At 34.8% G+C, this 25,418-nt stretch overlaps 1 protein-coding gene across 2 annotated transcripts in view; it reads left to right on the plus strand.

Moving 5' to 3' along the window:
* The window catches only part of LOC129221580 (type 1 phosphatidylinositol 4,5-bisphosphate 4-phosphatase-like), a 63,904-nt gene that overhangs the window by 2,811 nt on the left and 35,675 nt on the right, over positions 1-25,418 (plus strand). For both annotated transcript variants that reach the window (XM_054856086.1, XM_054856087.1), the window contains exons 2-4: positions 12,445-12,629; positions 21,072-21,178; positions 22,368-22,470. In XM_054856086.1, coding sequence (XP_054712061.1) covers positions 12,445-12,629; positions 21,072-21,178; positions 22,368-22,470 — 395 coding nt within the window. The remainder of the gene's footprint in view (positions 1-12,444; positions 12,630-21,071; positions 21,179-22,367; positions 22,471-25,418) is intronic.

Raw genomic sequence — 25,418 nt, forward strand, 5'->3', positions numbered from 1 at the left:
GAGACTTTTCATTTATTTGAATCCTAATAAAGCGAAGTTAGCTTGAAAAAAGAACAAAATATGATTCTCATCTCGGATGTTAAAAGATTGCGTTTTTCAAAATGTAGACATCTAAAGAAAAAAAAACGATAATTAAAAGAGTTAATTTAAAGTTCATCATCCTTGTTAGCATCGAAAAATCAAAACCCATATAATTTTCTCCCAAAATAACAATTAAACATCGCACCCGCACTGTAAAAACGCAAATATTGACAAGCCAACAAAATGATGAGAATATTTTCTAATCAAGTCATTATAAAGGTTCAAAGCCAGACGCTAAGTGGTGATAGTTTTGAAATTGGTAACCCTATCTGAAGGGATCATATTTTTTCCTCACTCGATCCCTTTGCAGTTCTAAGTTCATTTCGCAGATATATATTATTATTGTTTATTAAATCATGAGCGGAGAAAAGTGCTTACCAATGCCTTTTCAAAAAAGTTTACAACAACACCGCTGCTAATTAGCTGTGATAAAACAAACAACCATTATTTTTACTTGGCAGTAGCAATTATTTATCGCTTGCAGGAGCATCGCAAGAGTGCCGATTTTTTTTTTTTTTCAAAATTAACCGATTTTGTATAAGCTGATCCCTCTAATTTGACTTAAAAAAAGGTTCCAAAAATTATCGGTTTATACACAGAAACATGCATTATTTTGCTTTCAGATTTGCTCTTTCAATAAACAATTTGTGACAGATCCGATCTTGTTTATCGAATTTTGTGAAGGGTCCGTTTTGTTTGATCGGGATTTTGTGAAAGGTCCGTTTTGTTTGATCGGGATTTTGTGAAAGGTCCGTTTTGTTTGATCGGGATTTTGTGAAAGGTCCGTTGTGTTTGATCGGGATTTTGTGAAAGGTCCGTTTTGGTTGATCGGATTTTTGTGAAGGGTCCGTTAACGGACCCAAATATCCTCTGGCCAGACCCCTGGATTCAATCCAAAGAAAATTCGACTATTTTTTTGATGATCTTGGCAGGTTTATGTGTGCAAACCGGTTGACAACTAATGCATTTTGATTCCAATCAGATGTTACAATGAGGCAGTTTACTTGCTCTTAGTGGTAAAACAATGTAAATTTCAAGTCATGTTTCTTCAAATCTTAATCTATCTGTAGTAGTCAATAAATATTTTGTACCACTTGACAGATATTGTTCATGTCTTGTACTTTATTTATAACTTTATTGTGTTTAATTAGGGGAAAAAAAATCTATTTTCAGGTTTTAATATAAATCAAATTTGTAGCACACACCTTAAAATGTCAATAAAGCACCTCAAAATAACCTGAACCTCAGGCTTTTGAGACTCTGATTTTCAAAACTCGACTATGCAATTAATTTTATTTTTAAGGAATCATTTTGGGTCATTCCATATCAAATCAACCAATAAAAAATAAATTTTGCAGGTCAATGTTTTGGATTGTTATGATTTTTTGTCTGTTTATTATACTTACCTCCAGGATGAAAAAACTGAAGTTTCAAATTTTTTCAACAATTCTTTGCAAAGTTATGCATTTTTTAAATTTGTGAGGAATCCGAAATTTTGCATTGATTAAAATCTTAAGAGGGCTATTATTAGAGTACTATTTGACTTAGAAGTTTACAATTGGTGCTGTTTTGTTCAGTCTTTTATGAGGTTTTCAAAAATATATAACAAAGCCCAGTTGCTAAAAAATTTTTTTTTTATAATTTTTTTAATAAAAAAGTTTTTTTTTTAATTTGTATAAATTCAAAATCAAAACTTTTAATTTTCTTGAAAAAAATATATGTTACTTAGCCTTTTGTTAGCAACATTTATTCAAAATTTCAAGATGGCATTCTTTTGGTATCATGCAGAAAATTTTTTTTTCCTCTTTCAACAGTGCTTTTAATGGGTCATTCCATGTCAAATCAACCAATCTATACATATAATAAAATAAGATGTTTGTGTGTGTGGCGCGCTTTCCAGGAAAACGGTAAGGCCTAGAAAGATGAAATTTGGTATACAGGTACAGTTTCTGCCGAAGAAGTGCACCTCGGGCTTCGATTTTTGCTATTTTAATTAGAAAAAAAGTTATTTAATGTTTTATGTGTTTTTTTGCACTTTTTAGTACTTTTTACCTCACAGACCCCGAACCAAACGCACCACACAAATATTTTTGTACTATAGTGTTGGAAATTAAATTTTAAATATGCTGAATGAAAAAATTTTGAAGATAGAGCAATTTTTGTATTTTTTATGAATATTTGAAAAAACCTTCAATTTGCATTTTTTCCTGGGTTTTACATTTTTCTAATATCATCCTGCGAGAAGTATCAAAGCCTCATTTCTAAAATTTAAGTTGGAAATAGTAAAAACATTTCGCCCTCTTTAGAAGAAAAAGTTCTTAAAAATACGCAATAGGTTTTTTTTAACAATTTTTTTAATGCTGAACACATATCTTTCCACGCATCGGTCGAAAAAAGCATTCTTCAATCTTCTATGCCTCTGACGACACTACTTGGATTTCGATTCGATATTTACGACGGAATCTTAATCGCAAACGATGTGAATCTTTTTTTTTTACTATATAGCTTACTTCTACATTTTGTGACGTGATAACCACGTGTTTTCCGGCAGCGCTTGCTTTTTTTTCCTTTGTTTAATTTAGGGAATGCATTTATTTATTTTCCATCTCTCCCCCCCCCCCCAAGCTGGACGTTTTGCTGTTTCGATATTACGCTACATTTCATAGTTGTGTGCATTTAATTCAATAAAAACAGCGAGATTTTTTTTTCTTTGTCACTTACTTTACTTCGTTACTTTTTGCACACTACGGGGAGTTTTGGAGATAACTTTTTTTTTTGTTCTACTTAAATAAAAAAAGCGATTTTTTGAGTGATCTTTGTTATTACAGTGACCGCCGCTTATTAAAATCACATTCGTTCTCAGGACATTTGATTTTATAAAGCGGCTGATTTTATAAACCGGCATACCTACATTGTAAAAAAAGAAAGGTTTTGAAGTTTAAATACTTTAAAAAAAGAAATGAATTACGTCATTTATTTTTGTTTGAAGTATTTCAAAATACAGCTGTCATTTTTAACTAACCACGAGGGGTTTTTTTTAATTATTTTTTTACACACGGGTCTTAAAATATTGGCGTATTGCAGTTTGGTTAACAGAATTTGAGAGTAAGGATTCAATATCGTTTAAGATTTTACAAAATGCACTGTAACTTTCAACGTTATATTTTTCTCTGTGCTGTAAAGTACATAGTATAACGTAAACATCAAGCGCTTTTCTGACTTCTATTGAAGCAGGTAAATTCGGCAACGAGATTTCCTCATCTTCTGAGACCTTCTACTTCACTTCTTGGAGCTTCTTTATCAATTTTGTACGCAACATGTCCAAAAGTGATTTTATAAAACGGCGATAATGATTTTATTAAGAGATGGTTTTAACATGTTTTGATATTGCAATGATTCTGTTCTTCCAGATTTGATTTTAAAAAGCGGCTGCTTTTATAATCCAGTGATTTTATTAGTGGCGGGTACTGTATTAGGAAATGAGCGGGGAGGTTAAAATAAGTAGAGATGTAAAAGAAAACTTAGAGATTGATCGTAAAGGTAGATAGTCGCCGAAGGCGGCAATCTTGGCGTAAAAATGTGAAAGGCACAAAAAAGAATAAGGCTGTAGTTTTAATCAATCCACCACAAAGATAAAGATGGATTGATTAATACTGCAGCCAAATTTGTTTAAACAGCCGCCGAAGGCGGCAAACTTGAAGTAAAAAGGTAAATGACAAGTTAGCCAAACAGCCGCCGTAGGTGGCTGCTTGCATAGAAAGGTGAATGGCGTAAGAAGGCGAATCAGCTGGTCGCTGCAGGCGGCTAGTAAAAAATAAATTTTAAGGTCAATATTTTAGAATGTAATGATTTTTTATCTGTCTAGGATACACACCTCCGTGATGACAAATCTGAAGTTTTAAACTTTTTCAACAATTCTTTCCAAAGTTATAATTTTTTTAAACTCTGGAAGCATCATAAATTTTACATCCTTTAGTAATCTTTAAAAGGCTATCAAAGAACTAATTGACTTAAAAGGTTAAAACTTGTGCTGTTTTGTTCAGTATTTTAGGAGGTTTTAAAAAATATATAACAAAACCTAGCTACAAAAAAAAAAAAAAAAAATTCATTTATTAAAAAAATATATATATATTTTGTAAAAACTGAAAATCAAAATTTTTAATTTTCTCGGAAAAAAAAAAATAACAGGGTACTTAGTCTTCTTTAAGCAACATAAATTAAAAATTTCATCACTCATTTTTGTGCTGGAGAAAAAAAAAATTTCTCTTTCAAACAGTTGCTTTAATTTTATTTGTAAAAAACATTTGTTCTGATGAAAAGTAATTAAAGTTTAAACTGGGACTATTGCATAGAAAAACAAGTACTTGGCAGTATTGCAAGCATATTAACAAGTTCAAACAATTTTTCGGTGAAAAAAATATTTATTATTGAATAAAAAATCCAAATTTTATTTAAATTTGAAAAACTTCAATTTAAGTTACTGAAGCTTTTTTAGTCATATTTTAAAAGCAAATTTAAGTTTTATTTATATATAATTAAATTGCTACACTATAAAATTTAATATTTTTTAAGCCCATTAAGAAGCAGTTTGAGATATGTGTAACTCACTTTGCTACTATAGAACTCAATTTGTAAGTCCTATAGTATAGATATACTTTCTTCTTATGTAAGATTTCAGTTGCTTTTGCTATCTCCTCTTTCGAGACTTGGCATAATGTTCTGCTTGTAGCAGTGACAGGATGTAATTTGCACAGAACAAAATTTTTAGGAATGTTCAAAATGTCTGCTTTTCTTGGATAAATGAATGATGATGATGGTTCGCTAGGATGAAGGACAGAAACCTGGATTTCTTCTTCTACCTGATCTTTTGAAATTACATATCCTATCCACCATTTGCTGTCATAAGCACAAGCAATATAGCCTACAATTTCTTCAAACTGTACATCCCCATTATGAGGGCTCATGAACTCGGGATCCTCTGCACTAGAGCCTGGTTTTGGATCTTTGCTGAACTCACTTATAACATTATCAGTTTCAGGAACTGAAGAATGTTTTTGCTTACTTAATTGTATGCGACAAGCAGTACAAATTTTCATTCCTTCTTCAATGCCATATGTTAGTGTTGTCATCCACAAGCTTGCAGTTCTTAGATCTTTTTTCACCCAATGTCCTTCCTTTTTAAATGGATTGCAGCAATACATTGCAATGGATAAACAAAGGAGCATATAACTCCTTTGTTTATCCATTTTCAACTGAAAGTTGACTCTTAACAACAAAAATATGCGTAAATTTAGCATTATAATAACAATAAAACTTGGAAAAAAAATTTCTCAAAGAAAGAAAGCAGTAAAATTTAGAATGTGCACTGTCCAAGAACATACAAAGTACTGAAGATTTCAATGCCTCTGTAGTGGGAGAAAGCAGACGGATTTCATATTACACTGGGAGAAAGCCTAAGGGTTCATTACAGCAGGCAGCTGATGAGTGGGAATGGCTACTTAGGGGATGGGTAGCAGGGATGTAGGTGCTGAAGCATGACTCATGATGGTCAAGGCCTTCTACTGTATCAACCCATGAACATAGGATTGAAAAAATGTTGATTGGAGACCTTTGCTTTACTGAATTATTTCAACACTTTCAATTACGGACCATTTGCCATCGATAAGTAGACTAATATATTTCAGTTCATAAATTTTAATTCTTGACTATTTAAAAAAACCTGTATATATCAGGGGTCTGTCCAGGATTTTTCACAGGATCCATTTTTTGTGAAAAATCAAATAATTTTGTAAAAAGTGAATTAATTTTGTGAAAAATCAAAACATTTCTCAAAAAAAAAAATTTTTTTTTTGTTAACGAAATTTTAGAATTTAGAGATGGCACAAACTGCATCAATTAAACCTGAAGTTGAGTGTTTTCCTCTTCTACGTCGAAAAAATCATTCTGGATTTTTTTTTCTGGTATTTGGCGGGGGGGGGGGGGCATCGCTCTGTCAAGCATCAATATTTATATACCATTCTACATTATATTAAGTTATACTAGATATATTTCTGTACAGTACTTAAAATAATTGTAACAAAAATATAAATAAATAAAAAATTCGGAATAGGGCTCAGCAATCAACTTTTTGACCCAAGACACTCTTAAAAAGCACAGAATTTCGTTTAAAACTTATAAATTCCGTGATTTTAACAAAAATAAAAAGATATTTCAATTGTTTACCTCTTAACAAAGCGTAATAATTATCAGAAATTCGAAAAATTGGATTCCCATAGCGGATGCAAAGAGATCGCAATTCTCAAAGTGAAGGCATCAAAAGTATAAAAACGGCTTGTAAAAGAAATATTTTCGATAAAATTATTTTAAAATTGCATTTTAGAGTCCTATGATAAACATGTCATTACTATCTGTGGACACAGTTGACCCAAAAAATAAAATAAAATAAACCATCTATTCAGCATTTTAATTTTTGACTCATAACAGAAAATGGAATTTTGCTTTAAAAACTTGAAATGAGAGTTCTAACAGAAATAAAGAGACTTTTCATTTATTTGAATCCTAATAAATCGAAGTTAGCTTGAAAAAAGAACAAAATATGATTCTCATATCGGATGTTAAAAGATTGCATTTTTCAAAATGTAGACATCTAAAGAAAAAAAAACGGTAATTAAAAGAGTATATTCAAAGTTAATCATCTTTGTTAGCATCGAAAAATCAAAACCCATTTAATTTTCTCCCAAAATAACAATTAAACATCGCACTGCACCGTGAAAACGCAAATATTGACAAGCTGGCAAAATGATGAGAATATTTTCTAATCAAGTCATTATTAAAGGTTCAAGGCCAGACAGTAAGTGGTGATAATTTTAAAGTTGGTAACCCTATCTGAAGGGATCATATTTTTTCCTCACTCGATCCCTTTGCAGTTCTAAGTTCATTTCGCAGATATATATTATTATTGTTTATTAAATCATGAGCAGAGAAAAGTGCTTACCAATGCCTTTTCAGAAAAGTTTACAACAACACCGCTGCTAATTAGCTGTGATAAAACAAACAACCATTATATTTATTTGGCAGTAGCAATTATTTATCGCTTGCAGGAGCATCCCAAGAGTGCGGATTTTTTTTTTTTTTCAAAATTAGCCGATTTTGTATAAGCTGATCCCTCCACTTTGACTTTAAAAAAGGTTCCGATGCAGAAATATGCGTTATTTTGCTTTCAGATTTGCTCTTTCAATAAACAATTTGTGACAGATCTGATCTTGTTTATCAGAATTTTGTGAAGGGTCCGTTTTGTTTGATCGGGATTTTGTGTTTTGTTTGATCGGGATTTTGTGAAAGGTCCGTTTTGTTTGATCGGGATTTTGTGAAAGGTCTGTTTTGGTTGATCGGATTTTTGTGAAGGGTCCGTTAACGGACCCAAATATCCTCTGGCCAGACCCCTGTATATATATATATATATATATATATATATATATATATATATATATAATTAAGCAATCATAATTTCAAATATTAAACAAATTATAAATAATAAATGATGATAAAAAGGAAAAATGCAAACAACTATTAAGTAGGAATAGATAAAGAATGAATCCAGAGCTCATCAGCCGTGGAGGATTCATTAATTATGGTCAAAAGACCAAAATTTTAACTATGAACTAGAAGAGAATGTTTAAGCTCCAGTACATGCAATATAGAGTAACAATGGGCAAAAGCACCACTTGCTAAGCTAAAAACAATAAACTAGAGCTCAAATCTAAAGCTAAAAGCAGGGGGTTTCGCTTCGACTAATTAGGAAAACAAGTTCCAATAATTAGCCTTCCAAGGGACAGTACCTGCCTATAACAAAATTGCCTTACCTTGAAATCCACGTAAACACATCCCAATCCATTGTTCAACCTGATAAAAAAACATTCCATTTGTCAACAAAACATTAAAAACATAAAAACATATCCAGAAATCAGTCCATAGACATACCAAGTCACCTGTTTCGCACATGTAAAAAATTCATCCACCCCGGTGATTCATAAAAAATGGTTTGTCACGGTTGTATCATACATTTACACAGTTAAACAGTTTCAAAAGAAGCGAAATGCTCATCGAAGGCTATACTTAAGCAAATGTTTTCAACTAGATTTTTAGGGAAATTATTATTAAAAAGTAAGTTTTTGAGTACTGAAATTTCTTGCTTAAATGCAGAAATGGTATTGCAAATTCTTTTTATTCTGATAGCTTGCGAAACAATAATGCCAATAAAAACCTTTTTACTTAAGCAGGAGGAAAAATCTTGTAAGCTGTTAACTGTGAAATTGAATTCACGTCTTTTATCATAGATTGTAGTGGAACAATTTGAGTCAATTTGTATGTTGATATCCGGGAAATTAAAGCTATTTTGATTAGAACTGGTCTTTTTGAGCGTTAATGAACTATGATAGTTTTGCTAAGTTCAGAAAAATTAGGAAAATTTATACACAAAAGGTCATCAATGTATCTGCAACAAAGAGGTGTAGAGGAAGGATTGTCAATTAAATATTTTCTCTCATAATATAAAAGAAAAAGGTTGGCTAATGTAGAGCTAAAATTAGCTCCCATTGCTATGCCATTAATTTGTAGAAAACATGAATTACCATTTTTGAAAAAATTATTGAAAATACAAAATTTAAAAAGACCAAGAAAAAACAATTCATTAAAATCAAGGGAATCCTTGACCGAATTAAAAAGTTCTGAAGCATAGGAAAAAAGTTCAATGAGTGGGATATTGGTGAAGAGGTTTTCAAAATCACAAGTTTCTAAGTAATTTATATCAAGCATATTAAGTAAATTGATCACTTCAACACTATTATTAACAATCCAGAACCAATTCATTTGTTGAAGTTTAAGTTGTTCAAGAATTTTTTTGAGAAACTGTTCGAGCTTTACACTCAGATTTTTTCCGATGGTGTTGGTGGCAGAGCAAATAAAGCGAAATCCAACAGGTGTTTTATGAAATTTTGGAATTGCATAAGTAAGGTAAGTTAACAGAATCAGGACGTGGCAATTTAAAAAGTTTGTAAGCAGCAGCAAATTTTTTGATGATGGTGGATTCATTAAATTTGGAGGAAACATAAGTGGTGGTTTTTTCTAGTTCATTTTTCAAAATATTAGCACATAATTTTTTGCAGCAGATAGAGTAATTAGAATTGGCTTTATCAACAACTGTAAAGACAAAGGCTTTTTTAAAATCATTAATGGTATTATTTTCATCAGCAGAGAGATGGAAGTATGAAGATTCTGTGTTAACAATTTCATGTAAACGTGATTTTAGTTCAATTAAAAAGTGGTGTCTATATTCAAGAAATGCATTAAGTGGAACATTAAAACAATAGGAGATTTTTCTTAAAAAATATTAAAGTTCAAATGTAAGCTTATTAAAAGCTTTTAGGAAATTAATACGAAAATTAGGCCGATATTTAGTACCCAAACTAAAAAGTTTGATGAGTTTTTTGTTTTGTAAAAAATTCAAATCACCGGTCAGAATATGACCAAGATCAGAGTTGAAGAAGATGGAATTAGAGAAATTAGCACAATTACAATCAAAGTTCAAATATTTATCAAAATTTTTTTGCAACTTCTTGATAGTTTAGAATTTTTTTCGAGAAAGGAGGATTGAATTTGTAGCTGAAGACAATTTGTAGATCCTTGATGGGAAAAAAAATCCAAAAGTTTACTGTGTAGTTTTGAAAAGTTTAAATAGTCGAAGGATTTTTTCAAAAAACTAAAAGTACAGTAGTAAGTTTGATGTTGTTGAGTAGAACCAACTTTGTAGATCAGAAGATCATAACAAAGAAATTCAAAGTGTGAATTTTTAAAAAGGTAGTTTGGAAAGAAAATTTTGAGTTTTTTTAGAAATTTATGTTTTAGACTAAAAAGAAATTTCCTAACATATTCAGTGTTGATTTGATATGGAATTACCCTTTTCTTTTGTATATTTTACAGATTAATTTAAATATGCAATCAGTGGTGTGCAGCATTTCTTTTTATTACTTAAATTAAAAAAAATATTTAGATACCGTATTTTCTCGGAGATAAGCCGCACCCACCAAAATTTCCGAGAGAAAAAAATAAAATCATCAGATAAGCCGCATCGGCATATAAGCCGCACTTAAGTTTCGCAAAAAAACCTATGAACGAGCATCTATGTAGCATAGTAACTCACAAAATTGACATATGTCTAAAATACAGACATTAATCAGTACTATGAATAGTTTTAGCAATATCATCAACTTGGAGAACCCAGGAAAGAATTTTCAAAATTTACATACACATATCTATACATAAATGTATATATATTGACTTACCTTTGTTTGCTTTATTTATTTTTTGCACAATACTTACGATTTATGTCACGTTAGGCCTAATCGCATTTTTTTTTTAAATAAAGAAAAATTTATTATTTACAAATTACATTGAACAAATACTAAAATATTAAAACAGTACTCGTCAAATCCTTCAAATTCCGAGTCTCCATCATCGGAGTGGAACAAATCCAAATAAAAGTCGAAATTTGCATCGCTTTCTGCATCCGATGTATCCGAAATATCAGAGTCACTCATGTTCAAGTCTATTATTTCTGCTTCTGTAAAACCAACGGTTATTGTCGAAGTCTTATGGCATTCCATGAAGAAGAAATCCTACTTCTTCGTACGTTGCTCTCCTCATTCGACCCGACTCCGTGTAGGAGTGCAAACCACTCCGCATCCACTCCTCCCATTTAGCTCGCATCTGGCTCGTGAATGATTTATTTATCGTGAGGTCCAACGGCCGAAGGATTTTCGTCAAGCCTTCAGGGATGACGGCCAAACCAGTTGACATCTGGCGGCACTTTTATTTCACAGAATCTAGTAGGTAGGCTTTCATGGAGTCAAAAATTAACAGACCCTGTGGCTGGAAAAACGAACCATTTCGTCGCCAAAAGACGTCTTCCAGCCACTCTAGCTTGATGTTTTCACAAATCCAGCCCTTGACATTCACTTTAATGCAGACATCCTTAGGGAAATTCCCCTTTGGAAGAGTCTTCGGTTTAAAAATAAACAATGGCTTTAATTTATCGAAGTTTGCAGAGCAAGCAAAAACGCATGCGAATGAGCTCTTTTCATGGCATGTTGTGACGATGAGCATTGACTTTTCCCTTGCTTTGCTCACAGTTCTTGTTGAAAGAATATCGAAGGTGAGCAGCACCCTCTTCATCCATGTGTTGTCCATGTGTGTCCTCCCACTTGTCCATTGTTTAAATTCTTATCAGCAATATATGTTTTGATATATTCTAAAAACAAGTTCTTTTTTTCAAGCCAATCTTCAGGCAGTTTCTGTCCAACAGTCATTCTTGCACGGATAGAAATTTTTTTCCTCCGCATAAATCGGTAAGACCAATTTGGTCCTCCCTTGAAATTCAATATATTTCACTGCAGAGCAATCAACTGAGCTTGCAAGCGAATTTTTACCGTCGACACCGAAAGTCCCTTTCCTCTCTGTTCATGGACTCACTTTTCTAAGTTCACCTCTCAATTTGGCCAACTAGTAGTTCCGCCTCTCTTAGCCCTTTTGGTTTTAGGAATGACTTCTTAGAGTTCTTTATCATTCCTCCATCTTCAGATGCACCGCTCATCCACTATTTCCATTGACTTCAGCGCTTTTCATAGCAGCAAGCTTAAAAGCAGCAGTCTTCCTGCGAGGCATTTCCAAATGTAAAGCAAAATTACGAATTAAGTCGAGAATACTGCGCAGCAAGAACATGTGCGAATACAAGTCAACTGAGATCCCTAAGAACTCAAAAATGTACAAATCTGATTGGCTAGTCTATGCCCACTCGATATCAAATGGAAAATTGAATCGTGTGTTCGGCACGAGAATTGCATGGGTTTGTTTTTTCCAACTTTTAGGCAATTTTGGCATATATTAAAAAAATGCTTCAAAAATTACTTTTGCATCGTATAAGCCGCAGGGGACAGATTCCAGTTTTTTAATGCATATAAGCCACGGCTTATCTCCCAGAAAATACGGTACATTTGATTTATTAAAAATGGCAATTAATTTGTTCATTTGGATGCTAAAAATGTTGTCTAGCCATGGTACTGATATTTAACTTCTTATTTCTAACACTGTTCAATAGCCAATTTCACTGTGCAAAATTTTTACTCACATGAGGGTTTTTCGAGCGCATCCCTCCCGTATGTCATAAGCCTATCAATATACAGAGGAGTCATAACTTACGGTAGGGATTGTAGCTGATTTGCTACAATAGAAAATCAGAAGAAAAAGGAATCTGCTTGTTGTGCAACAAACAAAATGCATTTGTTGTATCTCACTTAAATTTTTTTTCAGGAGTAGGACGTGAACCTACGTATGTCGAAGTGCCTCCAATTGGTCCCGATGATTTGCCTCCTCCTTACAGCCCCTCTCCTCAAGGAGTGCCGATGGTGTCATGCAAAGTATGCGGTTTCATGATTGATATTACGAGCAGAAGTGACCAGCATGTTGTCAAATGTAGCAGTTGCAATGAAGCTACAGTGAGTATTAGAGGAAATTCAAATCATGTTTTCATTTGATTTCATTATGTACTCTTAACATTCCGCCATGACACATTACCGTATTTTCGGGAATAAGCGATGCACCCGGTGTAAGTGCCGCACCTTCCATATGGGCGCAGCCAACATTAAACTACTTAAAAGCACTATCAGTAGTAAAGAAAGCTGGATTAAGTGTAAATAAAAAATATTTTTTTGTTTCTCATGTTTTTTAATTAACAATAATGAAATATTTTTAAAAATCCTCATTTTGCACTTTTTGCCTTTGGCACCCATCGATTGGTCAATCAGTTTCGATGGTTAGTTTATCCGATTTCTAAGGACACATGCATCTCATCAGTGCCAAACTCTCTGGCAGCAAGACAATTTCCAATTGCTTCTGCCTTTTTTCCTTAAACTTAAAGGCTGCAGTAGTATAACTTTTCAATCGCTTAGGAGCCATTTCAAAAGCAACTCTGAAAAAATTCTGTGAAAAAAGATAAGCCAAGAACGCACAAACTACAACAAAAAATGGAACGCGACGATGTGAGTGAATAATAAAATTAGAGCTTAGAGACAAGTTTTCAATTAGGTTGTTTGAGCGAGCAACCCACTTTCTGAGGGCGGTGGTAAAATCCCTTTACCCAGCTAGTACTTTTACTGCCTCATCTCCCTGACCGCTTTGCTCCGACTCCTGAGTGAAACACGTGCAATCACTGACTCACCTTCCCTCCCCCCTCTTTGTTTTACTTGTCTCCGAAGGTCAAAGGATTTTCCGACTCTTTACTCCCTCGCGATAAGGCTTGCTGGCCCTTGTGGATCAGCGTTTCTCTCCTCAGTGGAACACCTGCAATTGCTGATTCACCTTCCCTCCCCTGTCTTTGCTTTATTTGTCGCCCAAGGTTTAAGGATTTTGCAAAATGAAACGAAACGATGTGGTGCCATTTATTAGCAGCATTTTCAACTTTTATTTTTTAAACTTGGGGAAAAAAAAAAGATACTGCATCCGCCGCACCCATTATATGCACCACACCAGCCATTTTTAAGCTTTTTTTCTTGTATGCGCCACAGGGCTTGTTCCGGAAAATACGGTAGCATTTTTTAATTGTGATATTATTTGTTTACTAGGTTTTGATGATCTAAACTAATTGATTTTAAAAAATTCTAAACAAAATTTTTCATTTGAACCATATTTTAACTTTTATCCTAGAAATCCCCCTGAAATACCTCAATGTTACTATTTCTGTATATTCTTAGTCAATTCAACCTTTCAGCTTTATTTTTGGTTTTCTCCCTAGTTTAACGTATGTAATTACGTTATGCACTGGATAATGAAAGTCAGGTAAAAAGGTGCTCACCTGCAAAATCCCCGTGCATCTAATCTGATTTTCTTTCCCGGGCGGCAAGTAATCCGTTATTATCCCTTGTTGATTTGCGTATATGTTCTGTAGTAGCACCAATGACGAAGCCTAAATATCTAATAACATATTTTAATGAACGATTAAACCACTAATGCTACACTAGACTAATTTTTACACACACACATTAAAAAATAGAAGATTGGTGGAATCAAGTTCCTAGCTTAAAGTCCTATTCTTTCGGAATCAAGTTCCATACAACTGAGTTCCGTGAAATCAAGTTCCACTCTCCCCAGCCTTCTCGCTCGTCTGCAAGAGGGCGCTCCTACAGTTCACAGGAGGTCGAGGTCGCTTTCGCAACACTCTCCCACCTTGAGTTCTGTCTGTGGTATGAACTCAACAAATCCTGGTTTGCGGCTGCAGGCTCCTGGGCACCTGTTGTAGTCGGGCTGTTAATCTCCAGGGGGTACAGTCTTTGCACCGGGCGGAGGAGCATACCGTTTTCTGTTTTGACTTTAACTAGTCTGACAATATCATCTTTGCCAGGAAAAATCTCCACAACCTTTGCTAACGGCCAGTTTATTCTTCTCCTGTTCGTATCTTCCAACAGTACAATGTCTCCTATCTTAACTGGGTTGCTTTTACGCTTCTTCAATGCAAATTGTCGCGGTTGCCCTAAATATTCCTTCCGGAATCTATTTCTTATGTCCCTCCTAAGTCGTTGCCGGTACCTTGCTCTCCGACCAAGCTCCTTTGAATCCACCTTATCAAGGTCGGGTACTCCGGATGATGGCAACTCCTGAAGGAACATAAGAGGTGTCAAGGGTTGTGGATCCTTAACATCTTCGGATACATAGGTGATGGGTCGGGAATTTAAGATATTTTCGCAATCGCACAAAATTGTGCTTAATTCTTCGTAATTCAAAGATGCACGTCCTAAACTTCTTCTCAAAAGCTGCTTCACCATCCTCACTAACCTCTCCCACCATCCGCCCCACCAAGCGGCGGACGGAGGATTTAACTTCCAATGTATTTTCTGATCAGCTGCTTCGGCAGCAATGGCATTCCAATCGATTCTTGAGAGAGCACTGCGTGTCTTTACGAAATTAGAACCATTGTCTGAATAGACTACATGTGGTCTCCCTCTCCTAGAAATGAATCTTCTGAAAGACTGCATAAATGCTTCTGTCGATAATGATGTAACCAACTCAAGGTGTACGGCACGGTAAATAGCACATGTAAACAGTACTATCCAACATTTTGAGCCATCCTTAAGATAAAGAGGTCCTGCTAAGTCCACTCCAGTGACTTCAAACACAGCCGCTTCTCTAACTCTATCTTCGGGCGGAATCCCTGGTTCAACTTCTAGCTTAGGGCAATCAAATTTTTGACATTTTACGCATTTTCTTATCACATTGCGAATGGTTTTCCTTGATTTTAAAATCCACAATGTTTCTCTTAGTTGAGCCATGAGTATTGTAACTCCTGCATGCTGCATTTCTACATGCTTCTCAAAAATTAAACGATGAACAACAGGATGATTAGAAGGTAGGATGATAGGATAGCGAAAATCTTCTTTGTCATCTCGCTGAGCAACGTTTGACTTTGCTCTCAAAATTCCTTCTTCAGTTTTTATGGGTCTTAGAGTGCGAATGCTTGGATCTGTAATCTCTGTGAAGGAATCTTCTTGGATTAACCGATAAAGTGTTTTTTCCGCCTTTTCTCTCTCCAAGACTGAAAGATTTGGAGATCCATTCTTTCCTAGATTTCGTGTATTTCCATAAAATCGGAACATCCAGGCAATCATTCATACTATTTTCTTGAAGGAGGAAAAATGTCTAAAGTACCAATCTGACTTATCTTCTCTGTCCATCAATGTCACAATTGTTTTCCTTTTTTCTTTGTTTAGTAATTCTTCATCGGGTTGCTCTTCAGATCGAGGCCATTCAGTTTCAGGCCAGTATAACCAAGGTGGTCCCTCCCACCATTTTGATTTCTGTAACTGCTCAAAAGAGCATCCTCTGCTTGGGAGGTCTGCGATATTTAAATTTCCAGGTACATGTCGCCAGTCAGACATGTCCGTTAGGGATCTTATTTCTTGGACACGATTATGGACGAAAGTACCCCAAGCCTGGTCTCTTCTGATCCATCCCAAAGCTGTCGTTGAGTCAATCCAGTAGTAAATCGAGTTAAACATTTGTAAATCAGCCTTGACAGTTTCCGCGAGTCTTACTCCTATCAGGCAAGAAAGTAACTCCCGTCGTGGAATTGTCATTTCTTTTATCGGCGCTACTCGACTCCTTGCATTCACCAATTGGAATTTTGGACCGGATGTCGCTTAGCACGTAGATGCATGCTGCATAAGCACTCTTGCTGGCATCTGAGAATACATGGAGCGTTACTCGGTCTTCATTTTCCTGATCAATGTTCATCCATCTGGGTATTCTTATTTCTGACAGTAAATGCAACTGTTTCATCCAAATTTGGAATTTTTTCTGCAAAAGTAATTTGAGTTCTTCATCCCACTTAATTTTCTGGATCCAGGTCTCTTGCAGAATCAATTTCGGTACTAAAGGTACTGGTGCAGTAAATCCTATCGGGTCGAAAACTTTTTGAGTTACCGACAGCACTTTTCTCTTTGTGACAGGATCTTTTAAATTGCAGGTGTTCTTACTTTTTAGTTAAGCAATCATCTTCTAAATTCCATATCAAACCTAGCACAGGTATTTCCTTGGATTCCCCTTTCACTTCTTCAATCATAGAATTTCCAACATTTGATTTCCAACATCTCAAGTTAAAATGTCCAGAAGACAAAATGGATTTGGATTCCTGAATGAATTTTTCAGTCTGAGTGACACAATTAAGACTAACTAAAGAGTTATCAATATAAAAGGAAGTCTTGAGCATTTCTGCGGTTTCTCTACGAGATTCTGGGGCATTACTTAAGTGATAATCCAGTGTGGAAGCCAACAAAAAAGTAGAAGTCGTCAAACCAAAAACGACGCACCGGTGACGAAAAATTTTAAGATTATGTTCATCATCATACCATAAAAATCTTAAAAAATCACGATCCTCTTCCCTGACGCTAATCTGCAGGAATGCCTTTTCAATGTCTGATGATACACCTATCCGATATTTTCGAAATCTGTTCAATATAGTGGGTATTATCTCAATTAAATTTGGACCTTTGGCTAAACAATCATTAAGTGATGGGTTGTTTCTCGAGTGTGCTGAAGCATTGAATACAGGACGAATTTTCGTGGTTTCACTGCTTTCTTTGATCACTGGCCGGTGAGGCAAATAGTGCACACCCAACTCTTTCTTGTCATTCACCGCTTCAATAATATCTTCCGATTCCCAAAAATCAAAAATTTTCTGATAATCTTCCCTTTTATCAGTGCTAATTAATTTCTTCTCTGTCTTAACGAGACTTTTTTCTGCTATCAATCGATTACTTTGCAAAAGGGAACTATCTACAATCCATGGCAAGGCAACTTCGTACCTGCCCTTCTCATCTCTCTTTAGAGTACTAACAAAATGTTTTCTAGTTTCTTCTTCTAACATACTTTTAGTTATGTTTTCTTCACGAGCGGAAATTCCTAACGTATCGAGACGCCACAAATCTTCTAATTTAGAGTCGGAAACATGCATAGATAAAGACAAAACTGATAATGATTTCTCCGTGTTATCCTTTTCATTACACATTTTACCCATTAGAGTCCAACCCAGCTTAGTCTCAATAGCTATCATGTTATTTTCAGACAAACGTTCAATTCTTCCTGTGAACAAATTTCCTAATACATCAGCTCCAAGCAACAAATGTATTTCTTCGGGATCCTTGTCATAAAGACATAAATTCCTTTTTCCACCTACATCATTTATGTAAATCCCTTTATTTTCTAATTGTTTAATCCATACTGTATTTTTAATCTTCGGAATAGAAGCACATATTTGCTTTTCATCTAATACCTCTATTTCACAGCTAAACTCTTTGTCTGGATTAACTAACTTCAATTTGTACCTATTATGATTTTCTGAAACCACAGTACCTCCGAAAAGACCATGCTTAATTCTTTCTTTTCTCACCCTCTCTGGTTCTAACTTTCCCGCCGCATACTGAGAAATGTAACTGTTGGAGGACCCTGTGTCGCATATTGCCCTCATAGAATAACTCTTGATGCCTTTGCCAACTACAGATACAATTAAAGTTTGCAACTGTACCTCTGAATAATTTGCCTTATTAGTTAATACGCGATTTTCATTTTCTTTTTCATTCGCGGATTTCTTTTCATTTTCTTTTTCAAAGACCTTATCTCTGTTGCACATTATTGAAACATGATTATGACCGCAAAAAGAACAAATAACCTTGGATTTACAAAACTTTTGCAAATGTCTTTTCTTTCCTAAGCATCGAAAACAGATACCCTTCTTCCGAAGTAGAGATATTTTTTCTTCATTCTTTAATTTACGCGCGAAACTACAGTTCTCACTTCTATGGGATGATTCATTACAAAATGCACAAGATGCGATTTCATTTGCATCGCCAACGAATAAATCAGCTGCTGAAGCAGTTTTTCTTTTTTCTCTATGGGGGGGGGGGGATTTTTCTTGTGGCAGACGCTCGGCAGGGAGGCGCCGCGAGGGGGAAGAAACGATTTCGCAATCGGAAAATGTTCGTTCTCTTGAATTGAGTTGCCGTAAAAGAAAATTCATGATTTCTTTCAATGTATATTTCAAATCAGTGTACTCCTTATTAAAATCTAAAATAATATCACGAGGTAACATTTTCATCAAAATAGGACACAAAAGATTTCCGTAACTGTCCGTGGAAACACCTAAACATTCCAAACTTCTAATTTGAGTCTGAATTCTGTCATACATGTTTCTGAATGACTTAGTATCATCCGAATTTCTGAGTGGGGAAATATTTAGTAGGTTACTCATATGCGCGTTAATGAGAGCTTCTTTATTTCCAAATCTTTCTTGCAATATTTCGATTGCATTTTCGTAATGTTCAGAAGTCATCGCGAGACCTTCAATGCTCTTTAGTGCATTACCTCCTAAATAAGCTTTTAAGTAGTTAAACTTATCTACGGGATCCAATGAATCATTTTTGTGAATTGCCGATTCAAAAGAGGACCAGAATGATAGCCATTCACTATGGTCTCCAAAGTATTTAATAATACTAAGTTTCGGAAGTTTAATATTTACTTTTTCTTTTGTTTCTTGAATTGTTCTTACTTCGTTAGAAGTCGAATGTTCCGGGTGGCTTATTTCTTGTTTCTGTTCCGATGTCAGAGATCGCAGTTTCTTTGTGGCTCTGAACCGCCAAGTGGTAATTTTATCGCGATATTCTTCGGCACTCAATAATTCTGCGTCTAACTCTTTCTCTTCTACTAATGATTCGATTTCGGTATCAACCGCTTTAATTTCATAAGATTTTTCATTTAAATGTTCTAAAAGTTCTTCTAGTACATCACTAGAATCTGTATCTAAATTCTCTAACGCATTCTGAATTTTAGTAATTATCCTGGTGATGGACTCTCTGATTGCGCCACGCTTCTTTTTAGCTTTATTTATTAAGCTTTCTGCCATAATTACTAACCTTGAATAACTTTTCTTATCATAAATAATGTCACAAGCTATGTGTCTTTAACTTATGGCCTTACGTATGTGTGATTCCTGAACATAAAAACATATATGCATCTACTTTCGATATCAATAACAAACTCTTGCCATCCCGGCAGGGATGCCAATTCTATTTAACGTATGTAATTACGTTATGCACTGGATAATGAAAGTCAGGTAAAAAGGTGCTCACCTGCAAAATCCCCGTGCATCTAATCTGATTTTCTTTCCCGGGCGGCAAGTAATCCGTTATTATCCCTTGTTGATTTGCGTATATGTTCTGTAGTAGCACCAATGACGAAGCCTAAATATCTAATAACATATTTTAATGAACGATTAAACCACTAATGCTACACTAGACTAATTTTTACACACACACATTAAAAAATAGAAGATTGGTGGAATCAAGTTCCTAGCTTAAAGTCCTATTCTTTCGGAATCAAGTTCCGTACAACTGAGTTCCGTGAAATCAAGTTCCACTCTCCCCAGCCTTCTCGCTCGTCCGCGAGAGGGCGCTCCTACAGTTCACAGGAGGTCGATGTCGCTTTCGCAACACCTAGCGTTTATATCCGCTTTCCATGGGTTGATCCAGACGCAAATTGGGTCCTCCTTGCGAACCTTCACCAATTCTGTATCATAGGAGTGTCCACTTCACGAAATTTCTTGTTTTAAAATTAGTCTTTTTCCTTAAATTTCATTTGCAAATGCAGCTCTTTAAATTTTTTTAAAGCTCAAACAACTCTTCTAAAAACTATGCATTAATAAAAGTAAAAAAATACAATAAAATGGCTCCAACTTCTAAGTGATTCCCTACACCAAAAAGATGTCAGATTAGAATTAAGATAGCTAAAAATATATTGTTTTTTTTCCCCCACAAAAGAAAGAAAAAAAAAGAGAGGAAAAATCTCAAATATAGTTGCTTCTGTAAAAAAAAATAAGCGGAAAATGTGCCAAATATTGCAGGATGTGATATTTTTCGTTAATTTTTTCACTCAGGATGTGAAGCATGGAAAGATTCTGGTCCTGAGCCTTCCAGAATTTAGCTTTCACTGTATAATCTAAATGCACTAATCATAATTACAGGTTTTTTTTTATTAGTGTGTTGACCCTTAAGTGCTCAATATGTTTTTATACTCCTGCCTTGCCTGCAACTATTCGTACACATTTTTGCTGCAGAGCAAGAAATGCTCATTTTTGCTTCATCTGTAAAATATTTGGTGGAAATTGAGACATAGAGTTATGAAATGTGTTAAGAGGGCCGAGAGTTAATAATTAATGCCTGGCGAAATGAATGGCTAAAGAATGGGGGAGAGGTTCGGGAGGATACAAAAAATTTATTCTTGAAAATTAATTTATATAATATGAGTATCAGAGTATAATATTTTAAAATTTTCTTTATTTGGTCTTCAACAAGTAATTTCTTTTAACACTTGTTTTATTTACTTTCAATATTCCTTAGCCAATAAAGAGTGCACCTCCTGGAAAGAAGTATGTGAGATGTCCTTGTCAATGTTTGCTTATTTGTAAAGCTAGTTCTCAAAGGATTTCCTGTCCCAGGAATAACTGGTATCTATTTTATTGTGTTTTATATTTCTTTTTCTGTGTGTCACTTGCCATTTCCAGTCGTAACATATTTTTGGTATTAGCTTTTTTTTCCTTTCTATCATTAAAGTATTTATTTAAGGTAGACAGACGAGTGAGTGAACATGCTTCCAGTGAGGCTAAAGTTTTCTTCTTTGAGTGAGTGGGCTGTAGTAACTTCTTTCTATGCATTTTCAGAAGAAAATGACTAAAAGATGCTGTTGTTGTCCTCAAGTTAGCTGTTCATTCAACTGAGTTGGGGCACGTTTTTTGATTTCTACATCCAAAAAGCTAAACGTTCTCCAAATTTTTGAAAAATAATTATTTTATATCAATTAAAATAGCTTTACTGTCAGGGGGGGGGGGCAAATGCTGCAGTTTGTCATGACTGTTAATTTTTAAAAATTAAATTGCACTTAAGTTGTTCATTCACTGGTTAGTCTACCCCAGGGGTTGGAAGTAACAACGTTTTTTTAAGCTATTTGTAATGTAGCGCACTACTTTTTAAAAAAAGTGCACAGTGCAAAAAAATTAAAAAAAAGTTTGAAGTGATTTCTGGAAACTATTTTTAAATCAAGTTTTTTTTTTCTTTTAATAAACAAGGTTTAAAGGAATTTACCTGGTTCAAATCTTATGGGAGCACATCACTGAAAGCTCCAGACTAGGAATTATACTGAAAATTAAAGTTTTTCTCTGATGAATTTTATGTATATGCATGTCTATGTAAAATTTAAATCAAATTATGACTGGTCCTATTTACATAATTTAGAAACATAATGTAATTATGCATTCTTGAATGTATTTTATTGTATTTCCCTGTAAAATTTGTTGAATGCAAACCCTTTGTCTGGAGCTTTTTGAAGTGATGGACCTGTCAAAACCTGTCTCAACCATGGCAGTTAGGCATTTTACACTTTTGTGTCTACTCACTATTTCTCCTCCTGTGGGAAGTTCCTTAATACTAGTAGCCAGGGCAAGCAGTCATTCAAAAGTGGCAGCTTGTTAAAAATCTTATCAAATCTGCAGCTGTGAGAAATAAAGGTTTGCGGATCTTTAATTTGTTAGTAAATACATTTTCAATAAATAAGTTAATCCATAATATACTTTGTTAAAATTGAGCTCAATGTTTGTAACTATTAAATGGTTTTCATTACAAAAGTCTAAAATTTTGCAGCAAAAGGATACTAAATCTTGCCCCTCTTCCTGCTAATCCTGCACCTCCAAGTGTCCCTGGAATGTGTCAAGTATCATGTGCCCATTGTAGAAGTCTATTTTTAGTAAGTCCTACAGTATTTTTGTATGTATATGTTTGGCATCTCATGTTACAAGTGGTGATCAAATGAAAAGGTACAAAACGACACGGTGGGTACAAATGTAGACTTTATTCAAAATATACACCATAGGCCTGAGCGCAACGATTCCACTGACGAACAAGCCGTAGGATTCCTTGTTCCCAGGATTCCTATGGCTGTGACTAGACCCAGTCCTTCACAGTGTCCTTGAGTATGTTGGCCGAGTTGAAGTGCTTCCCTTTCAGGCGTTTCTTCAGTGGAAATAACACATGGAAATGGCAGGGAAACATGTCCGGGCTGTTGAGCGGATGGTCCAATGTGTCCAATTTGAACTTGTGCAGTTCCATTTGTGTGGCTCTAGAGACTTGTCAGAGACACATTTCGCCCCGTAAACGATCACCATCCACCGATGAATAGCTGCCGGTTTCCCAACTTCCACTTTCAAAAATCGGATCACACTTCGCTACTCCTCAATCGTTGAATTTTGCAATGCGAACGCCATCCTGTCCTCATACGGACTGCTACATCATTTGGACGCCGCTTTTTATAAGCACCTTTGCTCTCTCCTACGCATGCAGGCACCCACACATGCTTTGATCCCAGTCAGAGCCTCCAATGGTGTCCTAAGATGTCTCGCTAGATTCTCCCATGGCGGAATATCCAAATATTTGACTTTCATTTTTATGTCGTTTTGTACCTTTTCATTTGATCACCCCTTAAGGCAGCCAGCTAAGTTCTAACTGTTTTGCTGTGATATTCAAATTACATTTGATATTGTAACAACCTTGTTGTGCAATTTAAAACACGTTGAGAGGAGTTGATATTTTCCTTATCAATGTAAGATTGAGCAGTTAACGTTATTGTAGCAAGATTTTTTTATTAATTCATGGAGCATAGATAAATTTATGTGTGCACATTTTAATGACGAAATATAATCTTTTTTTCTATTTTGGAGTGGAAAGGGAAATTTACTTAGGCTTAAAAAGGTTTTTTTTTTTTTAAACTCATAGCACAAGCACAGCAGTGCAGGTTCAACTAGTTAATTTTAAAACTATTTACAATGAAGTAATTTACATGAAAGTATTTAGTAAAATAGCTCAGGTTCAACTGCACAGCCAGTTACATCTCAATTTGATCTTGTCTATCTCCTACATTCTATTGCCAATCTGGTGACTAATTTTATCTCCAAGTCTATTGCATTTCAATTCTCAATAAAAATGAACATTGTGCAAGGTAGTAGCAATGTAGGAAAGACATCATTTTCTTGTTACAGTCTTTGTCAGGATAGAACCTCTACTTTATTAGAGGATGCATTAGTTGTAAGTAGAACAGCAATTTTGAAATTCAGTAGTAGATTTTGACCTTTGTAACGGACAGGAAAACCTTCCATCAAGCTAAAAGATAGAGCGAATCCTTGCAGGCGTTGCAAGAAGAAAAATAATAACTTAAAACTTTCAACTTGGAATTCCATAAATATGAATTTAACAAAGATAGCGAAATAAGTTTGGAGTAAAAAAGGCGCTTGATATTTTGGTGATCGATTGTAAATAAATGTATATATTTATGTTTTTTAATTCTGCGGCTTAATATTTTTATTTATTTAACCTTCTGATTAATTGTTTGATGTTCGATGATAATAATATTCAAGACAACAAATTGGTGACCCATATAGAACATTGCTTTCTCAAAACCATTTGCCGTGGAATTTCAAATGTGCCAGCATTCCATATCGGTATGCATTATTATTCATTATCATAATGTTATTTGAAATGACTGATTATTTCCTGTAATAACTTTCATTCAATATTTTGCACTATATTTTTCACTCTGAACTTTGCTCTATATTTTGAACTTTTGTTCACGTTATAATTCGCAATGAATGATAATAATGAAAATGCATCTGCTGCAGGAAATACAAACAATGGAACTGTTTCTGCTGTAACAATAAAATTGTCTGCATTTTGGCGAGCAATCCAGAACTTTGGTTTATACAATTAGACTCGCAATTTAAGCTCGCGAATATAACTGCGGAATCTACAAAATTTCACCATGTTGTGTCAGCGCTTCAACCAGAAGAATTGGCGGTGGTTGGCGACATAATTTTGCAGCCACCAAGCAGTGCTCCATATATTGCATTGAAAACTAGACTCTGCCAATAATATGCAGAAAGTGAAACGGAACGTTTTAAAAGTTTAACCTCCGGTATGCAGTTGGGTGATAAAAAGCCTTCGGGATTGTTACTAGAAATGCGAAGTAAATCCCCTAGTCATATAAGTGAAGAATTGCTAAAAACTTTATTTTTACAAAGACTTCCAGTAAATGCACAGCAAATTTTAGCTATTTCCAGTGATGATTTGGACAAACTTGCTATGATGGCTGATGGAATTGTTGCAACTGATAATAACTGTACAAAGATTACAGCTGTTTCATCCGATCAGCAGTCAGTTCAAGACATGTTGCATGACATTTCTTCCCGTCTTAGCCGATTAGAAATGAGTTCTCGCTCTCGTGATAAAAGCTCTCATTTTAATCCGAAAAGAAGACGTTCCCAAAGTTGTAATAGAAAACACTTTAATGGCCTGTGTTGGTAACATTATTGTTTTCAAGATAAAGCAAATAAATGCATAATGCCCTCTACTTATTCCTCGGAAAACTAACGGGGGCCGTCACTTGGTCCCTCGGGTGACGGCACTCATTCAGCTATACGTAGACTATATTTCGGATAGTTCTTCCGGTATGCGGTTCCTGATTGACACAGGTGCTGATGTTTCTGTAGTTCTTCCTGATTTTCTGAGAGTACATCGTTCTCCCGAGAAGTTACAACTTTTTGCGGCAAATGGAACTGCCATCCAGACTTATGGCCAACAATTGCTAAAATTAGACCTTGGTTTACGAAGAGTGTTTCACTTATAATTGCTGCCGTGACTAAACCA

This window comes from Uloborus diversus, chromosome 4 (assembly GCF_026930045.1).
Source record: "Uloborus diversus isolate 005 chromosome 4, Udiv.v.3.1, whole genome shotgun sequence".
NCBI classification, from domain to species: domain Eukaryota; kingdom Metazoa; phylum Arthropoda; class Arachnida; order Araneae; family Uloboridae; genus Uloborus; species Uloborus diversus.